The 26,751-nt window shown below is 40.0% G+C and overlaps 2 protein-coding genes across 6 annotated transcripts in view; one reads left to right on the forward strand and one right to left on the reverse strand.

The window, feature by feature from the left end:
• RBM18 (RNA binding motif protein 18) lies at positions 1-26,739 on the reverse strand. Of its 5 annotated transcripts, XM_072631828.1 has the most exons (8): positions 26,605-26,693; positions 25,938-26,237; positions 24,783-24,901; positions 17,869-17,959; positions 14,734-14,860; positions 12,465-12,551; positions 7,504-7,589; positions 1-2,151 (listed from the first exon to the last, which is right to left on the reverse strand). In XM_072631828.1, the coding sequence occupies exons 3-8, from the start codon at positions 24,859-24,861 to the stop codon at positions 1,992-1,994; spliced, it is 630 nt and encodes a 209-aa protein (XP_072487929.1). In that variant the 5' UTR covers positions 24,862-24,901; positions 25,938-26,237; positions 26,605-26,693; the 3' UTR covers positions 1-1,991. The 5 variants fall into 5 exon arrangements, with proteins under 5 accessions (XP_072487929.1, XP_072487930.1, XP_072487928.1 ...); XM_072631829.1 differs by lacking the exon at positions 25,938-26,237 and having other exon boundaries at positions 17,869-17,956; positions 26,605-26,739; XM_072631827.1 differs by lacking the exon at positions 25,938-26,237 and having other exon boundaries at positions 26,605-26,739.
• MRRF (mitochondrial ribosome recycling factor) overlaps positions 8,556-26,751 on the forward strand; it is a 65,175-nt gene continuing 46,979 nt past the window's right edge. The window contains exons 1-2 of the mRNA XM_072631822.1: positions 8,556-8,648; positions 9,205-9,430. The gene's annotated coding sequence lies outside the window, so the exon portion shown is untranslated. The remainder of the gene's footprint in view (positions 8,649-9,204; positions 9,431-26,751) is intronic.

The raw sequence follows: 26,751 nt of genomic DNA on the forward strand, positions 1-26,751 counted from the left end.
AACATTTTCTTGCATTTATTCACATAAAGAAATGAGTTGCTATAAATCATAACATTGCCTTCAATACAAATAAATAGCTCTGGTTTCTAAAGGAAACAGCTCTATATAATTCAAAGTCAAATATTCTCAAAATTCCTATTAAAAATAGAAGACTGGTTTGCACTAAATAAGTCCTACTTCATCCCAAACCTGCTGGGGATACCATCCATAAGATAATGGCCAGGCAAGCCACTCCTGCCATCTTTCTGAATAGGAAGGGATATCACTTGCACCAAAGAGATGTCTCTACTTAATTGCCAATATGTGCTACCCTAAAGATAGCTCAAGAGACACTTACCCAGAAAGTAAACAAATAAATAACTCCCCCACTCGCCCACCCCTGACTACACAAGGTTTCTCTAAATCCAGTATTTCCTGAAACTATACCATGATGCAGTGAAATTGTCAAGAAGCTTCATTTCTGATATTCAACAAATATAGAAAGGCTTATGTTGCTTTAGAGAAAGAACATGCTTTATTATAAAGAAATAGGGGGAACCTCTTGATCATAAAGTTAGGCATCACCCAGAATAAATCAAAGACCTGGAGGAATGAACAAGCTACCTAATGAAATACTTGGCCAAAATTTACCCTACATAACTAAAATTGTGCTGGCAGAAACACCATCCCCATTGGCTTCCTGATTACACAACTTTCCCTCTTTTACCACGAGGACTTTTCAAAGTCGAAGAAAACAGAAAACAAGCAGGTGGATTCTATGTATGAAAATTAAGCATATTTTGCCAGAATGGAGGCTGCCCCCCTTAAAAAGAGATTTCTTCTAAACAAACAACAAAACCCAATCTGGATTATAGGCTGTACTCTAGGTTTAGTCGGAAAGAATACATCTTATTCAGACCAATATAATAAATTTTAAGTCATATAGAACTTATCAAAGAAAATCCCTCAATTACTAGGCCAATGACTTAAACACCTATTATACAAACTCCCCACTCCTCTTTACCCCAACTCCCTGCCCCCAACACAGCTCAATCTCTGCTATTAAGAGTGATATATTAGGAAAGAGGGTGTTTGAGAAGGGCTATCTTGGCCTTCACGTTTGCTAAAAGAGATATTTCATTTTATTGACGGTGGCCAAAATTTAATTCTGAAGAAGGCATTCTCATGCTATAAAATTTCCCGGCAGACTTCTAATTTCTAAAAGTTTCTCATTAACACTCTTACAGGTTTATTAGTTCATTGTGCTAAACAATATTTTTAAAAAGATGCATTCCTGGTTTGACGAAAGATTTTCAAGACTGAATTATTGTCTTGATGAAAAGTCATCAATGGACTTGTCTCCTTTAAAATGGTTTTTGGAAGTCCACTATGCCTTCCTATCTGGAATTTAAAACATGTGAAAAGGAATGCTTAAACAGATTAAGGACCTGCTCTCTTTGGCAAAGAACTTTTCCTTTGCATTCCTTATCTGTGGCACTCTCATACTGTAAAACTTCAGGGACCCTTCTGAACACAATCAAAAAACAGAGTAACAAAAGTAGTCTCTGGCCACCTTCTACTATCCATCCCTGCTGCTGGCCCTGAGGTGTTGAAGGCATTCAGGCAAGGCACCCCACCCCATCCCTACTACTTCTTTAGAAAATGAGCACTTTGACAAATTTCGTTTTCTCGGTTAAACAGTCAGCTTCTCTTTGTCTGGTATATTGAGTAACATTTTTGGACTCACAAAATGCAAACAGCTCAGTCAACTAGAGTATCCCTGTGTTAAAGTCAGAGCTCTGGATGCAATCCAATTTATTCTGGATGGTGTTCAATTCTATACATACTTTGGGCAAGGAACAGCCATAAGAAAAGTTTAAAATGCCATGTTACAAAACTCTAACGTTGTGATTGTGCTCTTGGATAGTACCATTTAAATCTACAAAGTACAAAGGCAGAGGATTTCAGGTGTATAAAGCAGTTTTCTTTGCTGCTACAGCTTTTCCCAATCATCATCTTCGAGACTTCCAAGCAGTTCGGGAGTAAGGACTAGTCCTTTTTTTATCTGGTGGTTTAAAGTAGGAATAGACAGGGGCTGCTGAGTACTCAGCATCAGGGTTTTCGGCCATCATTTTCAGCTTGGCTTCAATTGCTTTTATCTTTGCACTGACACTGGAAAAAGAAGAGCAAAGAGTTCATGAGTAAGTGATGAAATGATAATATTAAGAGTATGATTTCTGTAATACCTAAAGCTTATAAAGTCCTTTCACCACAGGAAGTAGCAGTTCCATTTTAAAGATGTCAAAAACTGAGGCAAAGAGAGGTAAAATGATTTGCCCAGGGTTAGGCAGATAAAGAGAGAAACAGTGAATAGAAAAATGGTTTCAGAGCCAAGAAAACCTGGGTTCAAGTCCTACTTCTTACACATACTAGCTACCAGACCCTCAGCAAGTCACTTAATCCCTCAGTGATCTATGCAGAGGAACTTCTTTCCTCAAAGGGAACTTTCCATATGAATGATGTCATAGTTTCAGTTCCTAGACCCAAGAAGATACTGAGTGTCAGAGTCGGAGCCTCAACTCAGGTGTTGGGACTTCAAGTCCAGTCTTCTTTTCACTTTACTCTGTTGCTTCTGCCATCTGGAAAAGGGGCTCAAATTTGACTGCGTCCTCTCAATGGAAAGTAAACCACATGTGTAGAGGACAAGACTGAGTCTGAAATCCACAGACCTGGGATGGAGTTCTGGTTTGGACATTTGCTAGTTTCATAACCAAGATTAACTCATTTGTCTGTTCTAGATCTCAGTTCTCTATAAAACAGGGAAAATAATCTCACCGACCTACCCCTTAATGTTGAGGAAATCCCTTTGTAAACTTCAAATACTATGGAAATGTGGTGATTATTATAAGCAATGGAATTTTCAGATAGGAAGACTTCCTATAGGTATATGTAAAACAAGATGTTATGAGAGTGGACAATACTACATTTTGAACAGGGATAATGATACACCATGCTGCTTTACCTGGGAGTCAGGAAAAATTGGAAATGTGGTCAGCAAAACAATGGCATCATAAATTGATGATCAAAGACAGTAATTGTTGTTCTGATACAGCAGAGTGAGATGGAATACCATTATCCTTTGCACCACTGTCAAAATAATCGTCCCTATGAAGAGATCTGTCAATCCTCTGCTTAAAAATCTTTAAGTGGCTCCCTAACCATTCTGCTTGGCATTCAAACCCTCCACAATCTGGTGCCATCCCACATTTCTAGCTTTCTCCCTCCTCTCTGCCTTCTTATCCCTCCAAGCAAATTGGATGTCTCTGGAACATTTCCTGCTCTCTTGCCTTAAGTTTTACCAATGTTCTTAACAAAACCTAATTCAAATGCCATGTTCTCCAGGAAGCCTCCTGTGATTTCTCATTAGCTAGCAACCTTCTTTTTCCATTCAGATCTTAGATGAGATTTTCATCTCTCTTTAATGAACTTATGTATATACTGTATAAAACAAAATATTTATACTTAGAAGTGAAGATACATGTGAATGGAAAATATTTTACTGTTATTTGCATAACATCTTATCTCCCTACTAGATGATAAACTTTATTATCTAAACTTTTGTTATCTTCCCTAGCATTTAGCAACGTTCTTCACATAAGGACCTAATAAATATTTGTTGGATGAATTACTTTAATTGTCATATAATGATCTCTTGTTGAGTTAACAAACAAGTCAAGGCACTGGAACCCCTCTGGAGAATTTCTAACTCATTTTCTCATCTTCCCGTTTGCCTGGCCACCTCTCCTCCTCCTCCTGTCAGCAGATTACTCATATGTAAGAAACAGAGAGAGATTGTGTGGTGCTGTGGTACAGTCTGTGGATTTCCTTTAAAGTCTGGGGCCCTACTTCCCTGGATTTGACAAGTCAAAACACCAAGCCTCATAATGAATCTCTTTGGGATATCTGCCACTAAGCAGTAGGTCATTGTCTTTTCCATCCTTAGAGACTGGGTCATACTCCTTCATTTCCACTTATTAAAAACTCTCTCTCTCTCTTTTCTTTCAAGGTCCAGCTCAGGTGCCACCTCCTCCAAGAAGTTTTCCTGTATTCTCCAGGGTAAAATTTCTTCTTCCTCAAATTTTCTTAGAGCACTTTGTTATTACTCTCCCCTTTATACTGATCACACTGGTTTGTGCACGTTGTTATCATCCTTACTAGACTGTATGTTCTTTGGGTGATTCTAGGCAAATCATACGTGTCCAAGCTTCAGACTTTTATCTGTAACATGAGTATAATAATAATTACACTACTTACCAAGGAGCTGTAAAGAAAGTACTTTGTAAACTTTAAAGTGCATTCTAGATGGGTTATCATCCAGTACTTTTCCCACAGTAAGTACTTAATACTGAACTTAATGTTCTACAAATGCCAAGAGTCCTGGTAGAAACCAGAAATACAATCTAATCACTGCCTTTGTTGAGCTTCCAAATGACATACAGCTTAAGACAGAAATTGAGTCTTGAGTTCGTATGAGCCTACGTGGAGCGGAAACACAAACTTGTGAATTGAAAAAAATTCTGATATTATATAAACCTGTAATAGGTCTACTAAAATCCATGGGCAATTAGGGAATGCCATTTACCTGGAACTTCTGCCACTTGGATACAAATTACAGGCAAAGGATTCTCCATAAATATACATGGATTTTAAAAAGATAAAAGTTGATGTTGTCTGTGTAGGAAAAAAAGTCCTAAGGTAACTACGTATTATTGGATAAATGCATGCAGTGTGTACAAGGTAACAGCTCACTTCGACACTGCTCTTTACAGTGACAAGTGAGAGATCCAGAACTCCTGACTCCTGGCACCGATCTTTCCCTTTCACCTTGTTTCTTCCCTATAAAGAAATCTAAAAGGCAAAGTAAATATGACCTGGAAATTGAAAAACAGGGGAGACATTTATGATGATAGCTTGGGATAATGGGAAGACTACTGGATTCAGAATCTCAGCACAGGGGTTTGAATTCAAGTTCTGCTCCTTACTAACCATGTAACTATGTGATCTTAGGAACTCAGTTTTCTTATATGTAAAATGAGCAACTTGGAGAGAGAATATGTTCCATCAATCTTAATTCTATGATACTAGAAAGTCTCACATTTATATAACATTTTTATAGTTTATAAAGTGCTTTTGGGGAAGCTAATAAGCAGCAGAGTCAATTAGGTTTTCTGATTCAGGGTTCTTTTCAGTATTAATTCGGTTGTCTCTCAAGAAACTAGAGACGAATTATTTTTTTAAAAAATTTGACAAAACACAAGAAACTACTCTTTTTTTTAAACTTGATATCCATAATGCCTAGCACTCCACATGATGCACTTAATATTTCTAACTGAATTAAAGCACAAAAGAGATAGTGTTTTACTTGGGGAACTTGTATACTGTGGGAAAATTTAAAATAAATCAGTAAGAATTTATCAAGCACCTACAATGTGCCAGGCATGGGGCAAGGTGCTGGAAATACTATTGAAGTAAGACAGTCCTTGACCCCAAGAAGTTCACATTCTACTGGGGAGGGACAATGCAACATAACATGATCTCAAACAAATAAATATTTGAACACATGCAGAATCATATAGAATCAATACATGTGGAATAAATACTTATAAAATGAATACAAAGTGAGTTGTCTTAGGAGTGGAGAGGATGGCACTAACAACTGGGGGAATCAGGAAAGGCTTTGGAAAATGACAAGCAGATGAGCATGGGGGATGGGATAGGATGAGGACAATAGCAAGTAATCCAGGATGAAGGAGTCAAAGATAATGCTGAGGTTATGAACTTGGGTTCTTGGAATAGTATCAGTGTGTTTCTGACAGAAAAAGGGACAGCTGAAAGATGGGTGGTGTTTAAACGATTATTATGGACATGTTGACTTTGAGAAGTCTCCAGGACAATCAGTTTGACATGTCTGATAGCCAACTAATGAAGTGAGATTGAAATTCAGGGGAAATACTGGGGTTGGATATACAGATCAAGGAGTTATCGAAATAAAAATGGTACTTATAGCTATGGGAGCTACTGAAGTCACCACCAGAGAGAAGGCAGAGAGAGAAGAGTGGGAGGCAGAGCCTAGAGGAACACTCATGGCTAGTAGTATGATATGGATGATGAACCAACAAAGGAGTTAGAAGAGTGGTTAAACCAGTAGGAGGAAAACCAGGAGATTGATGTCATGAAAACCCAGAGAGAAGAGAGTACACAGGAGGATAAGGTACTCAAAAGTTTCAAACAGTTTAAGAAGGAAGAGGACTGGGAAAAGACCATCATATTTAGTAATCAGCATATCATTAGGAACACTGGAACGAGAAGTTTCAGTCAAATAATGAGGTCTGAAACCAGGCTGCAAAAGATTCAAGAGCAAAGAAAGAGTGTGGACATCTTTTTGTAAGCTTGGTTGAGAAAGAGAGATAAGGTCTATGAAATAAAAATTTGAGGGAACAGTCGAGCCTAGTGAAGGTTTTTTTAAAGGATAAGGGTGATTTGGACATGTTACAAAACAGCAGGGAAGTAACCAGTAGATAGAAGTTGAAGAGGGGGGTGTGATTGAAGTTGCAATGTTAGGGAAGAGGGTTTGACCTTGGCAAAGAGAAGGGCCTCTTCTTTTTCAGAACCTGGGGCAAGGAGGTGAGGCTAGACAATATGTCAAGGGGTTCTGAGATTCAGAAAAGTGGATGAAAAGCTTCTGTTGAATGGCCTCAATTTTCTCAGCAAAATAAGAGAGAAGATTCTTACCTGAGAGAGATAGGGAGAAGTGAAAGTACAAGAAGTCTGAGGAGAGAAAAGCCTTGGAAAAGCTTTTGCAGGGACTAAGACAGGAAAGCAATTAGAAAGGAATAAATGGATTAACTTACTTCAATTAGGGCCCAGTTAAAGTTGGATAAAATACATTTATAAGGTACCTAGTTAGCATGGTTGTTGTGACTTTTCTCCAGTTCTAATTAACAGCATGTGTGTAGGAGCGGAAGCAATGGAAGGTAGGAGAAAGTCAGGAATAAAGTCTGACAAGAGATGAGAATTGATAGGACAAGGGGAGGAGGAATTTCAGAATAGAGGGCAGTATAGCATCAAATTAGCTAACTATAGGGGTCAAGGCTGGAGAGAGAAGGAAGTGAGAGTAGAGCAAGAGTAATGGCCAGAAAAATTACTGAGGGGTGGAGGAATTGGTCGTATGTTAAGTTTAAGGACAGAGCCTAGAATCAGAATGTGAGCAGTGAAGTCATATGCCCAGCCCTGTGTCTTGAGACTATGAATTTTGTTTCTATGTGGAAGATGGACTGAGAGAGGAAAGAATAGACACAAGGAGACCAATCCGGACATCTTTATATTTATTGAATATTACTGAATAGCAACAAGGACAGGAAGAGATATAGATCCTTCTTCTGGATGAGGTGGAAAGCTGTTATTAACAAAGTCCAGGAATATCAAAGACAGACTACAATAAGATTCTGAAATAGAAAGCCTTACCTTAAGTTGGACTGAGTGGGTTCAGTGCTTGATGATGGCTCCAGACTGATTGGAAGGATTTTGTCATTCTTGTTATGATCATATCTCTGAAAGTAAGGACAAATAGGAATGACTTCATTTTGGCAATGATTAGCCTATAATACTAATGCTAATTAGCATTCATATAGTGCTTCAAGATCTGCAAAGCATTTGCACGTATTATTTCACTTATGCCTCACAACTACTCTTTGAGGTATGTGCTATTATTATCCTGTTTTACAGATGAGGAAACTGAGGCTGAGAGGGTAAGTCACTTGTCCAGGGGCACACAGCTAGTGCCTGAGGTAGGATTTGAACTCAGGTCTTCCTGGCTCCAAGTACAACCCAACCATTTATTATGCCCACCTTGCTGCCTTTATTTTGAAGCCTAAAACTAAGATGTTTCCAGCCCATATGCTAGTCAAATTTAAAATCTTTTCACATTTAGATTAAGTGCAAAACAATACAGTGATCCAGCTCCAAATTTTTAAGTTTAGAAACAAGATTAAAAGCTGATTTTGATATGGGCTATCTTCTTTTGGCAGGAAATTTTAGTTTCAAATTCACAGATGATAACCAATAAACCAACAAAGGCAGCTTTTGTCTTCTACACTTATATTCTAATTTTGCTGTTTCAACTTTAATGTTGCTCCACCTGGATTCTCTTCATATTCAATTTGTCTATTCACAACTCATCTCAAAATTGTGGTCAGAAATGTTTGGCTTGGGATTTTACCTATGTTTGCTGAATCCTGCAAGTCTCCACTGGTTTGAGGTGTGTGGAGAGGAACAGGAAATGGGCCTGTAGTTACTGATCTAGAAAAAGTTCTATGGTAAAGGAGAAATCAGACTGTCAGAGTTGAAAGGGACTTACAATAGAGAATATTAGGGACCTTAGAATACTACTAGAGGAAAAGATCTTAGAGCATAGGTGCTGGAACATACATTGTTACAACTGGTAGGGATCTTATGACAAAGAATACTGGAACACAATATGAGTTCTTGAAAAGAATCTCGGAATATAGCATGTATTCTGGGAACTGGGGGTCTCCTAACAGGTCATGCAGTCTCAATTCTACATTTTCTTTATCTGACCAGCACTTAACAGAGTCTCTTACACATAACAGGTGCTTAATAATGGTTTAATGAATTTTTACAGTTTGGGAAACCAAGGCTCTGAGGGAAATTTGATATCTGATGAATTCCTATGTGAGAATAAGTACTTTTTCCATGAAGAGCAAACAAAGTACGGTATAGTAGACAGCATACTGGACTCAGGAATCAGGAATACCTGGTTTAAATCTGACCTTTGACACGTATGTGACTCATGTGACTGTGGGTAATTCGCTTAACCTTTCTAAGCCTCAGTTTTTTCATCTGTACAATAAGGGGACTGGACTATATGGCCTCTAAGGTTCTTTTCAGTTCTAAATCTGTGATCCTAAAATGTGAAAGAGTAAATCAGGAGTAAATGAAGCTTCTTATTGAAGGGAGACAATGCAGAAAAAGCAATGCCATGAAACAGAGAGTCTCAAGTTAAACAGAAAAATGACAATTTCCCTTGTTAGCATTTTTCAGCAGGATGCAGATCATGGACATAACCACTAGTTCAACATGTGCTCTAGTTTCCTTTGAGGAAAAAGGCACCCAGTGATATTTCTCTGCTTTTTCTATTCCTTGCAGATAGATGTTAGTAATGCCATATATGACCAGAAAAGAAGGTGGGTCAGTCATGTAGTGAGGGTGAGGGCTAACATATACAACCTGAATGCTGCACTACTATCCAGGAAGAATCAAAAGGCTAAGACCAAGGCTCTAAGCTTCATATGGATTGATCCCTTATGAAGATTTACAAGAAGACACGGATGAGACTTGCATATGATTCTCTTCCATCCAAAGATAGATTCAGGTATGTGACAAAATAAATGCTTTTTTAATGAGAATGTACAAGATGAAACTGTGGGGTCATTAAGTTTCTGCTCCTAAAAAGATACATGTTGGGCTCTATGAAAGCTGAAAATATTCCTAATTGCCCAAACTTGTTTTTCAGCAGAAAACTCTCAAATTAATACTTGGTTAATCTGGTTACCTGGTTAATAAGGCTAGTTTTGTTTACAGCTGAGCTTTGAGAGTGAGGAAGATAGCTTTTGATGAATCAACTAATAATCCATTTATTCAACAAACATCTATTATATATAAAGTATATCTGTTATATAGAAAGTACCAGTTGCTGGGGGAGAAACAGAGTAAAGTCATAACAGCTTAAACTTCTATCATGCTTTGTGTTACAAAGCTCTTTCTTCATAACAATCTGTGAGGTTGGTAATACAGGCTATTAGACTACCTGCATTTAACAGAAGAGTAAACTGAGCCTGAAAGGTTAAATTAATTGTAATACAATTAATAATGATCATAGTTCAGACTTGAAGTTAACAGTGTTTTGATTTCAAACCAAAACTCTTTCTATCATATGACACAGAGATCAGAAGCTGACCTCAAGGAAATTTTGGTCTAGCAGGAGGTTTTCAGAATAAACAATTACCACCAAATTACAGATCCACAGACCTATATAATGAGTTAGGCTAATAATATTATATAATAGCCATCAACAGTCAAATCTTTAGAGATACTACTACTGCATACTAGTATCTTTAGGGATCCCTTCTTGTACCCTCTCCCATCCCAAGGAATCAGCATTTCACTGCCTCTGTTCTAGCTAATTCCAAAGAAGCAATGGCCTGAATGTCCAACAATTCAATTTTTGGTTTAAGCCTTTCTAGGTTACAATCTCTAGAGCTCAATTCCTGGATGAATTGTCACACCTTGTTATTTAGGGGTAAAACAGAAATTCCAAAGCTCCATGCCACTAACCTGAAATAATTCTAAAAGGCATCAAAATAAGCACACAGATACTTCAAATTCCCTTAAGAATGATTTGCTTTCCAAATTCTTAGGAAAAATAACCACTTGGTGGCCAAAATGTAGGAAAAATCGGATAAAAGATCCCAAAGTGGAATGGAGTGTCTCAGAAGAAACTGCTTTCTTATGATTAGAGGTTGAGCAGAAGTTGGATGACTATTTGTCAGAGATATTATAGAAGTGATTCCTGTCCAGATGTAAATTGGACAAGATGATCTATTAGGAGTCTTCCAACCCTTTGATTTTATGAAAAGAACTCATCTTTATGTGTGTTTGTCCTTCATTGCCGAAGAAGACCATGACATCAGAGAAATAATGACATGACTTGCACTTGACTATGTTGTGAGGGAGGGCTGTGCAGGTCACCAACCTCCCTTCTCCTTCAAAGCCATCTGAATCCAGTAACCAGATATTCATCAGGATGACTGCAGATAAGCCAGGATGAGGCAATTGGGGTTAAGTGACTTGCCCAAGGTCACACAGCTAGTGACTGTCAAGTGTCTGACTCCTGCACTGGTGCTCTATCCACTGCACCACCTAGCTGCCCCCAAGTCATCTTTATATAGCACAAGGCAGCAGCAGAATGTGAAAATAGTTGTGGACTTGGAGTCAAAATACCAGAAATTTGAATTGTGGCTCTGATAGCTAATTTATGATGCTGGGTAACTGTTACTGTAGCTCTCTGACAATCAATTAAATATTAATTTACTACAGACTTGCTATGTAAAAGAGTGTAGAATAGCAGATAAAGGGACAGCACTGTATCCAGGAAGACCTGGAATCAAGTCTTACCTCTGACCAGTGCAGGTTGTGTGATCATGGGCAAGTAACTTAACCTATCAGTGCCCTAGGATATTCATCAGTGGATAGTTTTCCATAATTAGACTTTTCCACATCAAAAACATCACGGGTCTGGACCAAAAACAAACAAAAAACATGCAGGGCACTGTGCTAGAGATACATATACAAAAGCAAGACTGCCCTCAAGGAGTTAAAATTCTATGAGAGGAGGGCAAAAATAACTCGCACACAGATAAGTAAATATAAAATATAACAGAAGTAATTTCAGAGGACAGGGAGGAAGTGCACAAACATTTGTTTAATGGATGATCAGAAAACACCTCATGTAGGGATGGCAATTGAGCTGAATCTGAAGGGAGGCAGGTAGTTCAAAAAGTGAAAGTGATGATAGCTCTACCAGGGCACTGAAGGCATGGAGGACAGTTTGTGCTAAGGCACAAAGATGAGAGATTTAATGTTGTACAGAGAGAACATCAGTCAGCTTGGCTGGAATACAGAGTATGTGGGAGAAAGTAACATGAAATCAGTCTAGAAAGATAGGTTAGAGCCATATTATACAAGGTTTTAAATGTCAAACAGAGAAGTTTATATTTAAAAGGGAGTCAGTGAAGCTTTATGAGCAGGGGAGTAGAATGGTCAAACTGAGTTACCCTCAGTTTTCTCATACATAAAATGGGGCTAACAATCCTTGCTGTAAATCCTAAAATGCTATGTAAATGTAAGCTGTTATCATAAAGTGCTTTCCTCACAATACCTTTGTGAGTAGGCATAGTAAATATCATTATACCTATTTAAGAGATGAGGGAACCAGGGCTCTGCAATGTGAAGTGACTGGATCATGCAAAACACCAGTGCCTGAGGTAGAATCTCAGTATCTCCTGATTCCAAGTCTAACAGGCGACAAGCATTTTAGGTGCTTGTTGTGTGTCAGGTATTGAGATAAGCACTGGAAATACAAATTCAAGCAGAAAGACAGTCTCTGCCCTTCAGGAACTCACATTCTAATGTCAGAGACAAAAGCTTAACAAAGAGGTTAATGGTGGATGTTAGGAGTCATTCCTAAAGAGGAATGAAAGGGCTTGGGCCCTTTCTTTATCTGCAACAATAACTGGCTAGTCTTGAATGGCAAAAGCTGCCCCTGCTGTCAAAGTGCCTGACCATTGTTTTCAGTCTCCGACATCCGAGATGTTTATATTTTTATGGTTCTACTGAATGGGATTCACCTTGACTTGGGCATGTGCCCACCGTACCACCAGCTTCTTAGATAGGGCCAGCTTGCCATTGAGACACTGGATCGCTTGCTCTGCTTCCTAGAGAGGAAAAAGGCCCACATTAGTAAACAAAGTAAATGTAGGTTTGGTTAAATCTGTTACCATAGGGTGACTTTGATTTGGGGAGCTGAAGATGACTAGTAGAACTGCTTTTAACAAGCAAATGACGAACGGCAAAGTGAAACAGTGGAGAGAACACTGACCTAGGACTCAGGGAACCTGAGTGCTAGACCAGGTTCTATTGTTAACTTCCTGTTACAAGCAAGTCACACAGTCCTCACTCCACCTCCCAGGCTTGAGTTTCCCCATTTGTAAAATGAAGGCATTGGATTATTTTCTAAAGTTCTTTTAAGCAGCAACATTTTATATTCTAAGGTGCTTTGCAGCATTGAAAATCTAGGCTTCAACGCTGCATCAAAAAACAAAAACAAAAAGTGGTACTGCCATGCATTTTTATCACAAGGCCCTTCAGAGACTACAGGTCAATATTCCCTACAGGGCCAGGGAACTCTTATCATGGAGCTGGACCCATACTTTGTATTCAGTGTAGTAGTGATTTCAGATGCTGTGGGAGTCAAGGAAACTCTAGGCAGGAAAAAGCAGGAGTCAGTCAAGGAGACTAAGCAAGAAGGTGGTTGTGTGAGTCAATCTTTGCACCTGGTTTTCAGAAACAAATGCTTTCAACTAATGAAAACACCCTTCCTTTTCAAGGAGCAAAGAAGTTGAAAGGAATTCCTGAACCTGGATATTAGCTGGCCTAGGTCACCCCCAGGAAACCTGGCTGTATGGTTTCTGCTCTACCAAACATCCTTGCCCAATCTGTGTTGACCAAGTTAAGATCTGAAGGGCAATCGGCCAAGTGCCTATTTCATGTATGTACTGGGGATGAAAAAGTCATTGAGTGAAGGGAAACTATTGAGAAAGGAGAGGTTATGCTAGAATATAAGAAGAGGATTTTTTGCTTCTGTCCCAGTTCTGCCTTCCTGGGTATCTGAAGTACTGTCCATCATTTGGAACTGGCCAATTCAACTCTTTCCTGCCCCATCAGAGTACGCAGGGCTAGACAGCAAGCCAAGGGAAACTCTGTTTTTTCAATTCTATTTCATAATATGAATGGCCACTGTCTTTGCCTGCTTCTGTGCTATACTACTGTGCAGGATCTTTAGGAGGTGGCAGAGGCATACTGTATGGAAAATACGAATACTAATAATGCTTTCATTTATCACTGATATGAAAGTAAAATTACTGTTTCTTTTTATAGTCTAAAGTAGCAATACAGAGTAGTCAAAGTGAGTGTTATCACTATTTTACATATGAGGAAACTGAGGGACAAAGAGAGGAAGGGTCCTGGTCATGTGGCTAAAATTATGCATCACAGAATGTATGGTTGGAACAATCTTGGAGGTCACCTAGTCTACCCTTCTTTTACACAAGGGGAAAACTGACTCCTGGAAAGGGAAGATGACTTGCTTACAGTCTTGGAATATTACCTGGGCCTCAGATTTCCAGGTCAGAACACTTTCCACTATACCACACTGTCAATAAGTCATGCAGTATGTCTTCTGAACATGGAGACAGTGCTCTCTCCAGCTTCCTTGCCATAATGGTGGCTGTTTTCAGTGATTTCAAATCAAAGAATCACATTCTAATATCTGGGAAAAGTCAAGAAGAGATCTAGAGTATGCTCCTTCTTAGGAATAATTGCTAAAAGGTAATTTTTTTTTTCACTTCAGCTCACTGGAAAAATTACTTAGCAAAGTCCCTTGTGTGGCAACTTTGTACTGTGCACTTTCTATTTGTAAAGTTTATGATCTAAGATAGAGCTCTCAGAGGAATGATGATTTAATGTAACGAAAAAAAATACCATGGCTAAAATTAAGATTGTTTCTTGATCTCCACATACTCATATTTGTGCATGTCCCTAGAGGGTTTGGGGGTAAGGAATGAATGATGAACCAATAAAATAAGGTTTGTGGGTGGCCCCCTACAGAGTTCTAATACCTCAAGGCCCAAACGCAAAACTAGTTTTTTGGCTAGTCCCTGAAGGAATGATGAGACTGCCTGAACATTGGAAAAGACAATTTTATGCCAAACACTAACACCCTCTGGCATTCAACTTGGAAAATAGGTCAGTAGCTTTAGACTTTGGGTCTAAAATGGACCCCTGCAGGAAGTGAATGAATTAGTTTCAGTGAACACACTGGAGGGTCAGCACAGGTACCTGTTTGGTTTCAAAGTTGACAAAACAGTACCCTCGGGGCTGTCCTTCCAAAGCACCAGATTTGTGGAAAAGAAAGTCAAATTGCTTTACTTTGCCAAATTTCTGAAGGAGTTTGAGGAGGTGATACCTGTTGAGAGAAGAAAAACAATTAGGGACAACATGCAAAGACTTATGCCACACTTTGGCTAGTTACTTATTATGAAAGGGAAAAGGCCAAGGGGGGCTGAGAGGAAGATCACACTCCACAGATGCTCAATTCTGATAACCTTACTCTACAGTGGAAGTCTATATTTCTGTGGTGATTTCCTCATGACAAAGCTTTGAAGAAAGGTGTGAAAGTACAAGGAAGCCTAGACTTCGAGTCTGAGGACCTGGGTTCAAGTGTTGACTCTACTACCTACTGCCTGTGTGACTTGGGAAAATAATTTCTGTTTTCTGAGTCTCAATTTCCTCACAGAAACACATTTTCTAAATGCCTATTAATAAGCAAGGCCCTCTGCTAAAGTTGGAGATACAAAGAGGGAAGTCTTAGCCTCAAGGAACTGACATTCTAATGGGGGAGATAGCCTGTACCCACAGAAGTAATAGAGAATAGATACAAAATGAATACAAGATAGTTCGGGAAAGGGATTCACTAGAATGTGGGAGAAAGAATGCTGGCTTTACAGAAAGAATACAGGGATTAAATTCCTGGCTGTTATTTATGTTTGTGATTATGAGCAAGTTACTTTTCTTCTCCAGGTTTAGTTTCCCTCATCTAGAAAATAAGGTGGTTGGACAAAATGATTTAGAGTCCCTTTCAGCTATAAATTTTATGATTCTATGATCTTCCTTTATTATATAACTGACTATATAATCTTCAGCTCTGACATTCTGTAATTCTAGTCCAAGTGTTATTCTCATTTTACTGACAAGGAAACTGAGACCCAGAGAGGTAGTTATTGATGCTACTAAGCTCTGGAGCCTGAACTTGAACCCACAACTTCTGAAGCTAAGTTCAGCTCTACCACACCCTTCTGACTCTTTTAACATTCCACCCTGCCCAATGATGTCCTATTTTGTTTGGCAAACAAAGTTGTTTGCCTCTACTTGGAATAGTGACTAAAATTATTGTAGTTCTAACATAAAAACAACCCCCTCCCCCACCCGCAACCAACAGCTGTCTGGCCTGCAAGCTCCATTTGTTTTCCTTTTGGACAAGGACTCAAAAATAGTGTCGATTTATTTATTTTTAATTTCTTGGCAGTGGAGTGATATTTGTAAATAACTACAATACCACCAAGAACAAAACAAAACAAAAACAGTTACACACACACACAGACACACAGACACACACACCCCTAGAAAGCTTTTCCCATCAGATAAGGGCTCTTTGACAAGTCCAACCACCATCAGTAGCCTTTCCATAATGGCTTCAGTGCTATTCCCTGATGTGAATAAACACCAGGACAATGGTAAGCCCCAAACCGAGTGGCTGGCCTGGTGCAGAGTTGGGGAACAGTGCCAGTCCCTTTGAATCATCCCTGAATAATTAGCCAGATATATGGGCTGTTGAAGAGCTGAGATCACAGGAGCCAAGGAAGAAATTTAATCCAGACACGGGTGTTCACCCCCAAGCTCTTGCTTGCCTCTCCTGCCCCTCACCCCCTCTCTCTGGATTCCTTACTCCAGAAACTGTTTGGTTTCTATAGAGCTTTTTAAGTTATTCAAACAGATGTGGCCTCAACAGGTTGCCTCGGCCAAGCTCAATTTCCACTTCCTGTCATCTGATGTCGAGGGTGAGACAAACCAACAGCTCTCCCATTTCCTTTTCCGCTGGTCTTCCTCCTGGCACCCTCCACGCTATTCAAACTGAGAGTCAAGGCTCTCTCTAAACAATGCTGTCCCTGGGATACTAAAAAGGTATCAGACCACATGCTAAATCTGTTATTACTGGGAATTCTACCCCATAGGGAGCTAGTAATGTTGTCATAGCCTCATTTATGTTCATGGTTTTTTTCTAGGCAAAACTCATCAAAAAAAGGTTCTTAAGTAAAGGTCCCTTTAGGGAGGGTGGAAGATATGAAATGGAATTTTGTCCTTTGCATAATTTGATACTGATGGACATGAACAGCACATTTTCCTGAGTTCCCAGGGGGCAAAGAGATATAACACAGGCCTCGTACTGGATTTCAGGCTCCCAAAACACATTGCTGCTCCAGGTTACCTTTCAGCCTAATAAAGTATTTCTTTTCACATTATTCTACAACCTAGCCAATGGACAACAATCTAATTTCCAATCAGGCTCTGTATTTCTCTGTCTCTATGTATTCCCATAGGCCATAGCCTATTCCTGGCACACTATACTTTGCCACGTCAAATTTGGGGGATTTTTTCCTTTCTTAAACGTTCAGTTCAGATGCTACCTCTTCTGTGATGTCTTCACTGATCCATTAAGACAAAAATGAGTTTTTTCTCCTCATTTTTTCCTAGAGCATTTCCTCTGGATCCTTCTCCCCTATTACACTTGGGAAAGGCAACACAAATGTTAAAGTCCTCTTTTCTCAGTTGCCCCTAAGATACTACCTGCTAGTGAGAATGGGATAGCTAAGTTCCTATGAGGAAGGGAAGGGTTATTAGACACACTAAGTATTAAGTTGTGGTTTACTCATTTTTCTGGAAAGGTAAATTGTATGTGTAGTTTGTAGATTTCACAGAGGAGTGATAAAAGCCTCGAAAATGCCTTGGGTTTCAGCTACCTGACACCCATGCAAACTACTGTCTATCTAAACTCTCTATTTTGTGCCAGCAGTTGTATAATGTTTAAGTCAAAGCACTTTTTTTTGTATGTTTGTAACTGACCCAAGGGTTATTATAGGTGGGTCATCTTTTCTTTAGCTCCGCTCTGCTTAGTAGCAGGAAGGTAAGGTGACGGGCATTTCCTAGGAAATGAATTTTATTCTAATCAGAAAGAAACATGCCGACAGATTATTCTTTGAAAAGCTGTAACAAACACATTTTGCCCAAGGAGTAAGACCTTAAGAGTTCAGGAACATCTGTGAGGTCTATGTCTTTCAACTGCTCCAGGATCCTTTTCTTGTCTGATTATTTCTCGAAATTATCAGAACACTGGAACAAAAGGAATTAACTGTTTACCATTTGGCTTCCTGGAGATGGGGACTGCAAACCCTGATAGTGGACAAAGCCTGAAGAGGCTTATTCTCACATCTGCAAGCACTTCTATCTGCTGATGAAGTGGGGAGGGGGGAAGGGGAGAAGAAGAGCTCATTAGTCATCAGAAACTGGTTCCATTTAATGAACTGTGGTCATTACAGTATTTAACTATAGAATTATAGCAGAAGATAGCTCTGCATCACCCCCTCAGAAAACAGCTCTCTCACCCTGTGGTCACAATCATCTGCAATCCTATTGGCACTTTCTCAATGTATACTTGTGGGGCTAGATGTAGAAGTTTCTGTGATATTGTACAACCTGGCTGCTGTCTTAGCCCACACATTCTCATATACTTTGGTCCAACCAAACTGGATTCCAGAACACAGAACACAGCCTATATATACTTTTGGGCCTCTAAGTATGCCTCTGTTCCCCTCAACACCCTCCTCTTGAACCCTCAATCAGTACTTGCTGACATTTTACTGTTCTCTTCAAGGACTAACTCAAATGACACCTCTACGAAGTCTTCCTTGATTTCTCACGATGGAAGATGATTTTTTCCCTCATGTGACTGATTTTATAGCACTGTGTATGCCATTTATATTCTAATTTGTCATATCTATTCACATAGATGTTGCATCTTCCTTTCTATTAGAAAAGAATTGCTTCCTATTTATTGTATTTCCCTTATACCCTGCCTCAGTGTGTGGGCCCATGAACAGCCAATAGCTTGGTGCAGTGGAAGGTTATTGGGGCACAGAGTGGGGATTTCTGGGTTCAAATCCACCACATTCTAGCTGCTAACCTGGGCAAGGCACAGCCTCCCTGAACCTAGAATAAAATTTCAACCACACTAAAACTTTTGGGATACCTAAGTACATGCAGACACATAAATACACAGATACACATGGATAACAAAGTATGGGGATATAAAGTTGTGAAACTGCATCTTTCTTCTTACTTTATTGTAGATTTGGAAGGCCAGGGGTATGGAATACTACATGTATTGTCAAATCCAATTGTTAACAAGAAATGACTTGATGGGCAGGGGAGAAGGAAGAGATCATAGGATCACAGATTTAGAGATAGAAGGAACTTTAGAGATAGAGGCCAACACTAACGTTTTATAGATGAAGAAATTAAGGCTCAGAGACCTAAGATCATATAAGTACTAAGTGGTAGAGATAGGTTTTGAATTCAGGTCTTTCTGACTTGGAGACCAATGCCTTAATTATTTATACCACCATGTTCAGAAATGAACAAAAGATATCAACAAAGATAAGATAAAATTTAAAAAAAATGTTATGGGAGGTTCTTGAGATGGATGGTTGGGGTAGGAGCAATTTTTTATACTGGGCATCAAAGAAGGCCTCATAGAGGAGGTAGCATTTTAAAAGAATTTTAGTTTGGAAGTGACCTCTGAGATCATTTAATCTCACTCAAAACTGAGGCATTAAAGTCCTTTACAATAGAGGTGTCAAACTAGGGGCCCTCAAAACTCCCTGGTCAAAACCAGATTAAAACATGATACGGAAATGTTTAGCAAAATTTAAAAAATGCAAGAAAGCATAGATAACATTACTTTGTGGTTTTCTAAGTTAATATGCAGGCTGCAGGGATCTGTTTCTATATGGGTTTGATACCACCACTCTATAACATTCAACCATTACTTTGAAGCTTCCAGGAAACGAATACTAAATTCTTCATGTGGAAGTCCACACCAATTTTGAACAGATCTGATTATTAGTACGGTTTTGTCCCTTCAATGAGCCCAAATCTACTTCCACTATTATTTCTGCACACTACTCCTAGTTCTGCCCCCTGGGCTGAAGAAAACAACTATACTCCCAAGTTCATATGACCTGAGCTTTCAAAGTATGAATAGGCTTTCGATAGGGCTTAGAGGGTGGAGCTTAGAGGAAGATCACAGCCATTTTACACACCACAGTTTATAAGATATGCCATGACAGGCAGGGAGCCAAGACTCAATGAGAAGGGGCATCTGTCATGGTTCATGTAAGAGAGGAGGAAGAGGTGTGGAAAAGAGCAAGGATATGAGTAGGGAATCAAGATAAAAAGGGGATATGGAAGGAGAATGCGGCAGGAATTAGCCAGTGATTTGAGGGTGACAAGGGAAAACCATGCGGGGCAAAACTCAGTATGAGGTTCAAACAAAGTTATCAGCAGGAAAAATCTGGGAATGAATGCATTAATTAGGCCAATCAGGCCCTAAGTTGTACAGTTGACTAAGTAATTCATATTATCAGCTGGAAGGAAGGGAACTAGGGTGCAAAGATGGGAAAGTGGCAAATCTACATCACTGCTGCTAGCTTTATTAACGGATAGGAACACTCAACTTCTGACCCATGTGAAATGGCAAATGCCCACCGGACCCTTACTGCTGGATATCAGGACACCTTGAGAACAACTACCTCATTGCACAAAACTATACTAGATACTGTTTCTACTCTTCAGATTTCCATTTCTATAGGCAGAGTAGGAAATGAGAAGCATTAGGTATGTTGAAAAGAGCTCTTCTCATGGGAGGTCAAAAGAATACCACCTAACAAAATCTTGGTTGGATAGTGCATTAACTGAACTAATAGGTCAATAAAGCACAAGGAGAAATAGCAACAGAGATGGAATAAAAAGATAGAAGTATTTAAAACTGTAAAGCTCCTTAGTAATCATCTAGTCCAACCTCCTCATTTTACAGATGAGGAAACTGAGGCCCAAAATGAGTCAAGAACTTGCCTAAGGTGAGAGTTCACTGAAATGCAGAGCTAAAATTAGAATCCAGTTATCAGACTTCATGCCTAGGATGCTTCCTATGGTACCATGTTACATCTCTGCATCCATGTCAGGGTCTTGATAAATGAAGTTAACAAACCATAAGAGCAACTGACATCGAAACTACCATGGCTTTTATAGTGCTGTGGTGATAGCTAAGATTGATCAGTTTTGAACTGGGGCAAGTTACAAGAAGTAAAATCAAAAAGGCAGCACAGTGCAGTAGTAAAAACATTGGGGTCTGAATCTTCTTTGAATTGAACTGAATCAGCATTTCATTCTTTCAAAGCCCAGCTTAAGTGGCTACCTCCTTCAAAAGGCTTTCCCCAATTCCCTCCACTGTCAATGCTCATTGCTCGATCAGGATCATGTTGTACTTCCCCAGTGGAATGTAATCTTCCTCAGAGCAGAGTTTGTCTCTGTATCCCCAATGAATGGCATATAGGTGCTTGGTAAGTGCTAGCGGCTTTCCCCTATCATTATATAGTTGCACTGCCCACCCTCACCCTTATCATTACTAAGATGATACACACAGCTTCCCCACCTGTCTTATGAAACCCTCTTTAAAATAGAGCAGGTGTCACCTAAAATTTATGTTACCTAATCTCAGTTGAGTTCTCACTGCAGCAAGGCAATCCTTTTATTCCTCTCAACCCACTCACCACAGCAATGTTCTCGTCTCCTCTAGCCTTCCCTAACAAACCCTACCCCATCCTCTCAACTTATTGAGGCCATTTGACATGATTTTTCTTTTCTTCCCATCTCACAAGCACTTGAAATTACACTGTGAGCTCCCTGAGAGCAACGGCTGTTTTTTGCCTTTCATCTTATCTTCAGGATTAGCATAGCACAAGGCACATAGTAAGTGTTCAATAAATATTTGGTGATCTGACATTACCCCTCACTGTCTCCTCTCTTACTCCAGTGTCTGAGGAAGAAGTGGCCATTCTCCTTGCCAATGCCAACCCTTTTTTATTTACTTTTGATTCTATCTCCTCTCATTTTTTTCTGATTAGTCCCACTGTCCATTTTTCTTTAATCTTTCCCTATCAACTACATCCTTCTTATATGTCTACAAATGAAATGTCCCAAAATAGAACTCATTCCCCTTCAACCCACTCCTCCTTTGAGCATCCCTATTCCTGTCAATGGCACCATCCTTCCTTCCAATCACCTGGGATTCACAACCTGTGTCATCCCTGACTCTTCACTTTCTCTCATCTCAGCTCTCCAACTAGTTTCTAAATCTTGTTTCTGTCTCTACAACCTGGCTTGTACTTACTCCTTTCTCTCCACTCATACTGCCATCACCTCAATCCAGACCCTCATTACCTTTCTGCTGTAATGTAAGGTTCCTAATTGGTCTACTTACTTCAAATCTTTCCTTATTCTAATCTATCCTTTACACAGGTGCCAAAGCAATTTCCTTAAGTGCAGGTCTGACCATGTCACTTTCTTACTCCACTGGTCTCCTTTTCATCAAGGATAAAATATAAACGTTCTGCAAAGCTCTGGCTGCATTCTGTTTTCAGCCTCATGACATTACCTCACTCCACAAACTTTAAAGTATAGCCAAACTGGCTTTCTTGCTGTCTCTCACATGTGACACTCCATTTCCCATCTCTGTGGCCACCCAATTCATGTCCCCCAGCTTGTCGTCCATGCCTTGAATGCTCTCCCTCCCAACATCTAGTTCTTAGAATACTTGGTTTGCTTCTGCAGAAGGCCTTTTTTGATCCCTTCAGCTTCTAATGCCCACCTCCACCAGAGTTTTATATGTGTGCTTTGTTACAAAATGATATCTGTGCAACGTTTGTCAACTGATATCTGAAAGGCTGTTATATGGCAGATGGATTAGTTTTGCTCTGTAAGGTGCCTGAGGGCACAACTAGGCCCAAAGGATGGAAGCTGAAAAAGAGGTATGTAAATTTACGTTTACATAAGGACATACTTCAAAAGTTAGAGCAATTCAGAGTTGTTCAAAAGTTGAATGGACTGCTTTGGCAAGTGGTAGGTTCCCCCTAACTGGAGGACTTCAAGGAAGGTCTTGATAACCATTTATTGCATGCATTGCAGTGTGGATTCTTTTTCAGCAGGGGGTTGGACTGGATGGCTGTTAAGGTCTCTAGGAGCTCTAAAATTCTGTGGCTGAAAAGTGCTACAAAAATGCAAATGGATCCTGACCCATAAATAATCACTTCCCAGTCATTAGTGTCTTTTGGTCCTGGCCTAAACCTTAACTGTAGTATGGCCCTCTTCTCTTTCACACCCTTCCCCTTCCTCCCACTCTTCTTGTCAGATCCTAGTTCAATGGGAGTTGTTTCTAGCTCAAGAGTATGGTCTGAACCCCTTTTTGTTTTTTGCCCCACTCAGACCATTATCTATCATGACAATCAAAGGTCCCTTGTAGGGAGAAAAGTCCCTCTCTTCTTGTCTCTCCATCATATGGTACACTGGAAATATTCATTGGTCTGGGAGTAAGGAGAACTGCACTCCAGTTCTAGCTTAGCTACAATACCTTGTGTGTCCATGTTCAAGTCATTCCTTATCTCTGATTCTCAGTTTCCCCATCTGTAAAACAAGGGAATTGGACCCTATGTTTCTCAGGTCCTCTACAACCTCTTGTGTGTACATGTGCAGGTCAATCTTTGTCTCTGGGTCTCAGTTTCCCCACACTGGACCTTAGGATTTCTCAGGTCCACTACAACTCAATGCTCTAAGGCTCTTTTCTCAACTCTAACTTTTTAAATGTTCTGTATTCTAACAGAATATAATTTTATCCCTGTTTCATACACAACTGAGTGAGTGTAATGAAGTCCTTTTCCATTTCATAACGGGATCATTTGTGCTCTTCTTGGAAAAGATTTCATTACTTGGGGCATATTTCTGGAAGAATAGTTCACCTTAACTAACTAGGGAGAAAATCTTTAGCAAGGGTAACATAAAAAAATTCAGTAACGTAAAATAAACCACAAGAATGCCATTTGAAGTTATTCCCATTCCAAACCATAGAAAAGATCTATAACATAGCCAAATTCCCTTAAGAGAATGAGGGCATCAAGAGTGGGAAGAATAAGATACGAGGGAGAAAGATGTGTTAATTGTTGAAGTTTACTGCTTCAAGAACCTTTGGAAGTAAAGACTTTTCAGAGTAACAATTTGCCACAGTGTGCCAGTTGGGATGCGTTGTGTGGTATGGAAAGAACATTTTATTTGGTACCAGAAAACCTGGTTGTGAATTTTGACTCTGCTACTTACTAGTTGTGACCTGGGACAAGCCACTTCATCTCTTTAGGCCTCAGTTTCCTCATCTGTAAAATGAAAAGTTTGGACTAAATGACCTCTAAGGTTTATTTCCACTTTAAATCATAATGAACCTATAGTTTAAAGGATTTTTATCCTGCTGACTTGCCACTGAAAATTCTAAATTTACACAAAGAGACAGGATTAATAAACATGCCAAATGTACATTAAATCTTCAAAGCAGCTGGGGGTTAGGGGGAGGAGAAATGCCCTTAGAAAATCAAAGTGCTTATTTTTCTTCAAAAAATGCATCAATATTTCTGCCTCTGCACCTTTACTCATGTTGTTCTCTATCCCTGGATTGCCCATTTCTCCCTTCACCAGTTCCCCTCCCCATTCCACTTTTATATGCTATTTATACTTCAAAGAGTAGAGTAAATGCCACATCTTCTAGGAAATCTTTCCCAACTTTACCGTTATAAAGGTTTTTTCTTTTCTCAGATTTAGCATTTTATACTCTGCTTATGCACTTACCAGAATCAAATATGTATTGTTTTCACAGAATCACTGATTTAGAGCTGCAAGAAATCTTACAGGTGACCTAGTCCAACTCCCTCATTTTATAAATAAGGAAGCTGAGGCCCAGATATGTAAAATCTATTGATTTATATCCACGTTTCATTCCCCCTATCAGTTGCAAACTTCTTCAGGGAAGAAACTCACTTATTTATCTTTATGATCTCCTAGTGCCTAGCAGTGTGTTCTGCACACAGCAGGCTCAAAGCTCATTTATTGAATGAATACCCCTTCCTTACATCAACATCACCATTTATAGTTATTGGGAGAAAGCCATTTAGACTCACTCTGTGATCTTGGGGTCCAGGTTGCCAATCCATAGCCGATGCCCCTCTTGTAGGGAACCCTCTGAAAGGATAGATGCATTCTCCAAGGGAAGAGTTTTGGTTTCTGCCTCCATCAATCCCTGTGGAATTTCAGATGAAACAAGAGGAGGATATTCAGTCAGGAAACTAAGATTACGTGAATCTTTTTTTGGGGTGGGAGGGTGGGTAGAGGTGAAGGAGATAGATAGGAGAAATCAAAATACAGACTCTTCCTGATCTTTTGGTAAGTCCTTCTAAGATTACTGTTATGGGAGCAAAGGATTTAGTCCTAGAAGAGGCTTTAAAGATCACAGGATCATTAATCTAAGCCTTAAAAAGATCTTAGTAATCACTCAGTTCAACTCCCTTCTTTAAAAGAAGAAGCAATGTAACTCCAGAATAGAAAGTGATTAGCTCAAGGTCACATAGTTTTAGCAACGGGATTTGAATCCAGGTACTCTGACTCCATATCAGTCCTCTCTTCACTATGACATACTGCTTTTGTAACAAGGTGGTAAGACCAGTTAACTTCTTGAAGTTAACTCTTAGGAGTTACAATTGACTTATTCAGTTCCTCTAACCACAAGGCCTCAGCACTAATACCTCAGGGACAGCTCCTTTGGTAATCCTGGCAAAGTAACACACAAGGCACAAGTAGAGTAGATGGAAGATAACTTTAAAAAGGAAAATTCTAGCAACAGGAGGAAAGAGGGACCAGGAAAGGTCTCCTGAAGAAAGTGGGCTTTGCATTGAGCCCTTTGAAACCTTTGAGCTTGGAAGGAAGCCGGGGATTTAGGAGTGGGAGGAGAAGTAATAGAGGATTCCAGGAACTGGGGACAGCCAATGTCAAAGTACAGAGGTGGGAGATGGAATATTGTGTTCCATGAACAGCAAGAAGGCCAGTGTGTCTGAATTGTAAAGTCTGCAGGGGGGAGTCAAGTGTATGAAGTCTGAAAAGGCAATCAGAGGCCAGGTTGGAAAGAACTTTAAATGCTAAACAAGGTGTTTATATTTGATCCTAGAAGTTAACAGGAATTGAGGGAGGGGTCCCTGGAATCTGAGTGGGGTATATATGAGACATAGTCACCCTTGCACCTGAGGAGAGATGGGGGAAAAAGATTTGCTCCTTGCCCTTGCCTCAGTCCTTGAAATGTCCCATATGTTACTCAAGGCTGTATATCCTTCAAGATCACTGGAAACTTCTTGGGCTGAGAACACATATGCCACTTCTGTGAACTAAAAAGGAGCCTGACATGTCCTACATTTCAGGGGAGAGAGCCTGTGGTTCTCAGCAATATGTAAACTTTTTATTTTTATCCAAAGAGCCTTGCAAAACGCTGGCCACGCAGTAGGCAATTAAACATGATGGTGGACTTGGTTTACGGAAATCTTCGAACAATTGTGATGTTTCAGTTGGAGACGGAGTTTTAAAGATGGCTAGGATTTAAAAAAAAAAAAAAGAGACCATTCAGAGTAGTGTGCCATGCTAGGTAGGCTGGGAACTGCATTTGAAGGGTAGGGCAGTATAGGAGAACACACAGCAGTGATGAGGCGGAGGTGGCACGGAGGTGGGAGGGGGTATATATATATGATAAAGGCTTGGGGCAGAGGGAGTGGGGGAGGGAATCGTGTGTGGGGGCCTCCCTAAGGGGGTACAGGAACGGCAGAGGAGGGGCGGGACAAGCCAAGGGGAGATGGGAGCGTGGGGTGCTAGGGCAGCCAAGGAGGACAGTCCTTATGGGAAGCGTAGGGGGAGGAGGTGACTGACAACGGGCGGGGGGGCTCCCGGCGGGCCTCAACTCACCCTCTTGGTTCAGGTTGGATCTCCTCGTCTCCTCCTGCCGCTACGGCGGCTGCGGCTCGGGATTCCACCACCTGACTCCAACCGCCAGGCCTGGACCCCGACCTCCCTTCTTCCCCTCTCGGCCTCCGCCACAGCCACCAGAAATGC

Source organism: Notamacropus eugenii, chromosome 1 (assembly GCF_028372415.1).
Source record: "Notamacropus eugenii isolate mMacEug1 chromosome 1, mMacEug1.pri_v2, whole genome shotgun sequence".
Lineage (NCBI taxonomy): Eukaryota > Metazoa > Chordata > Mammalia > Diprotodontia > Macropodidae > Notamacropus > Notamacropus eugenii.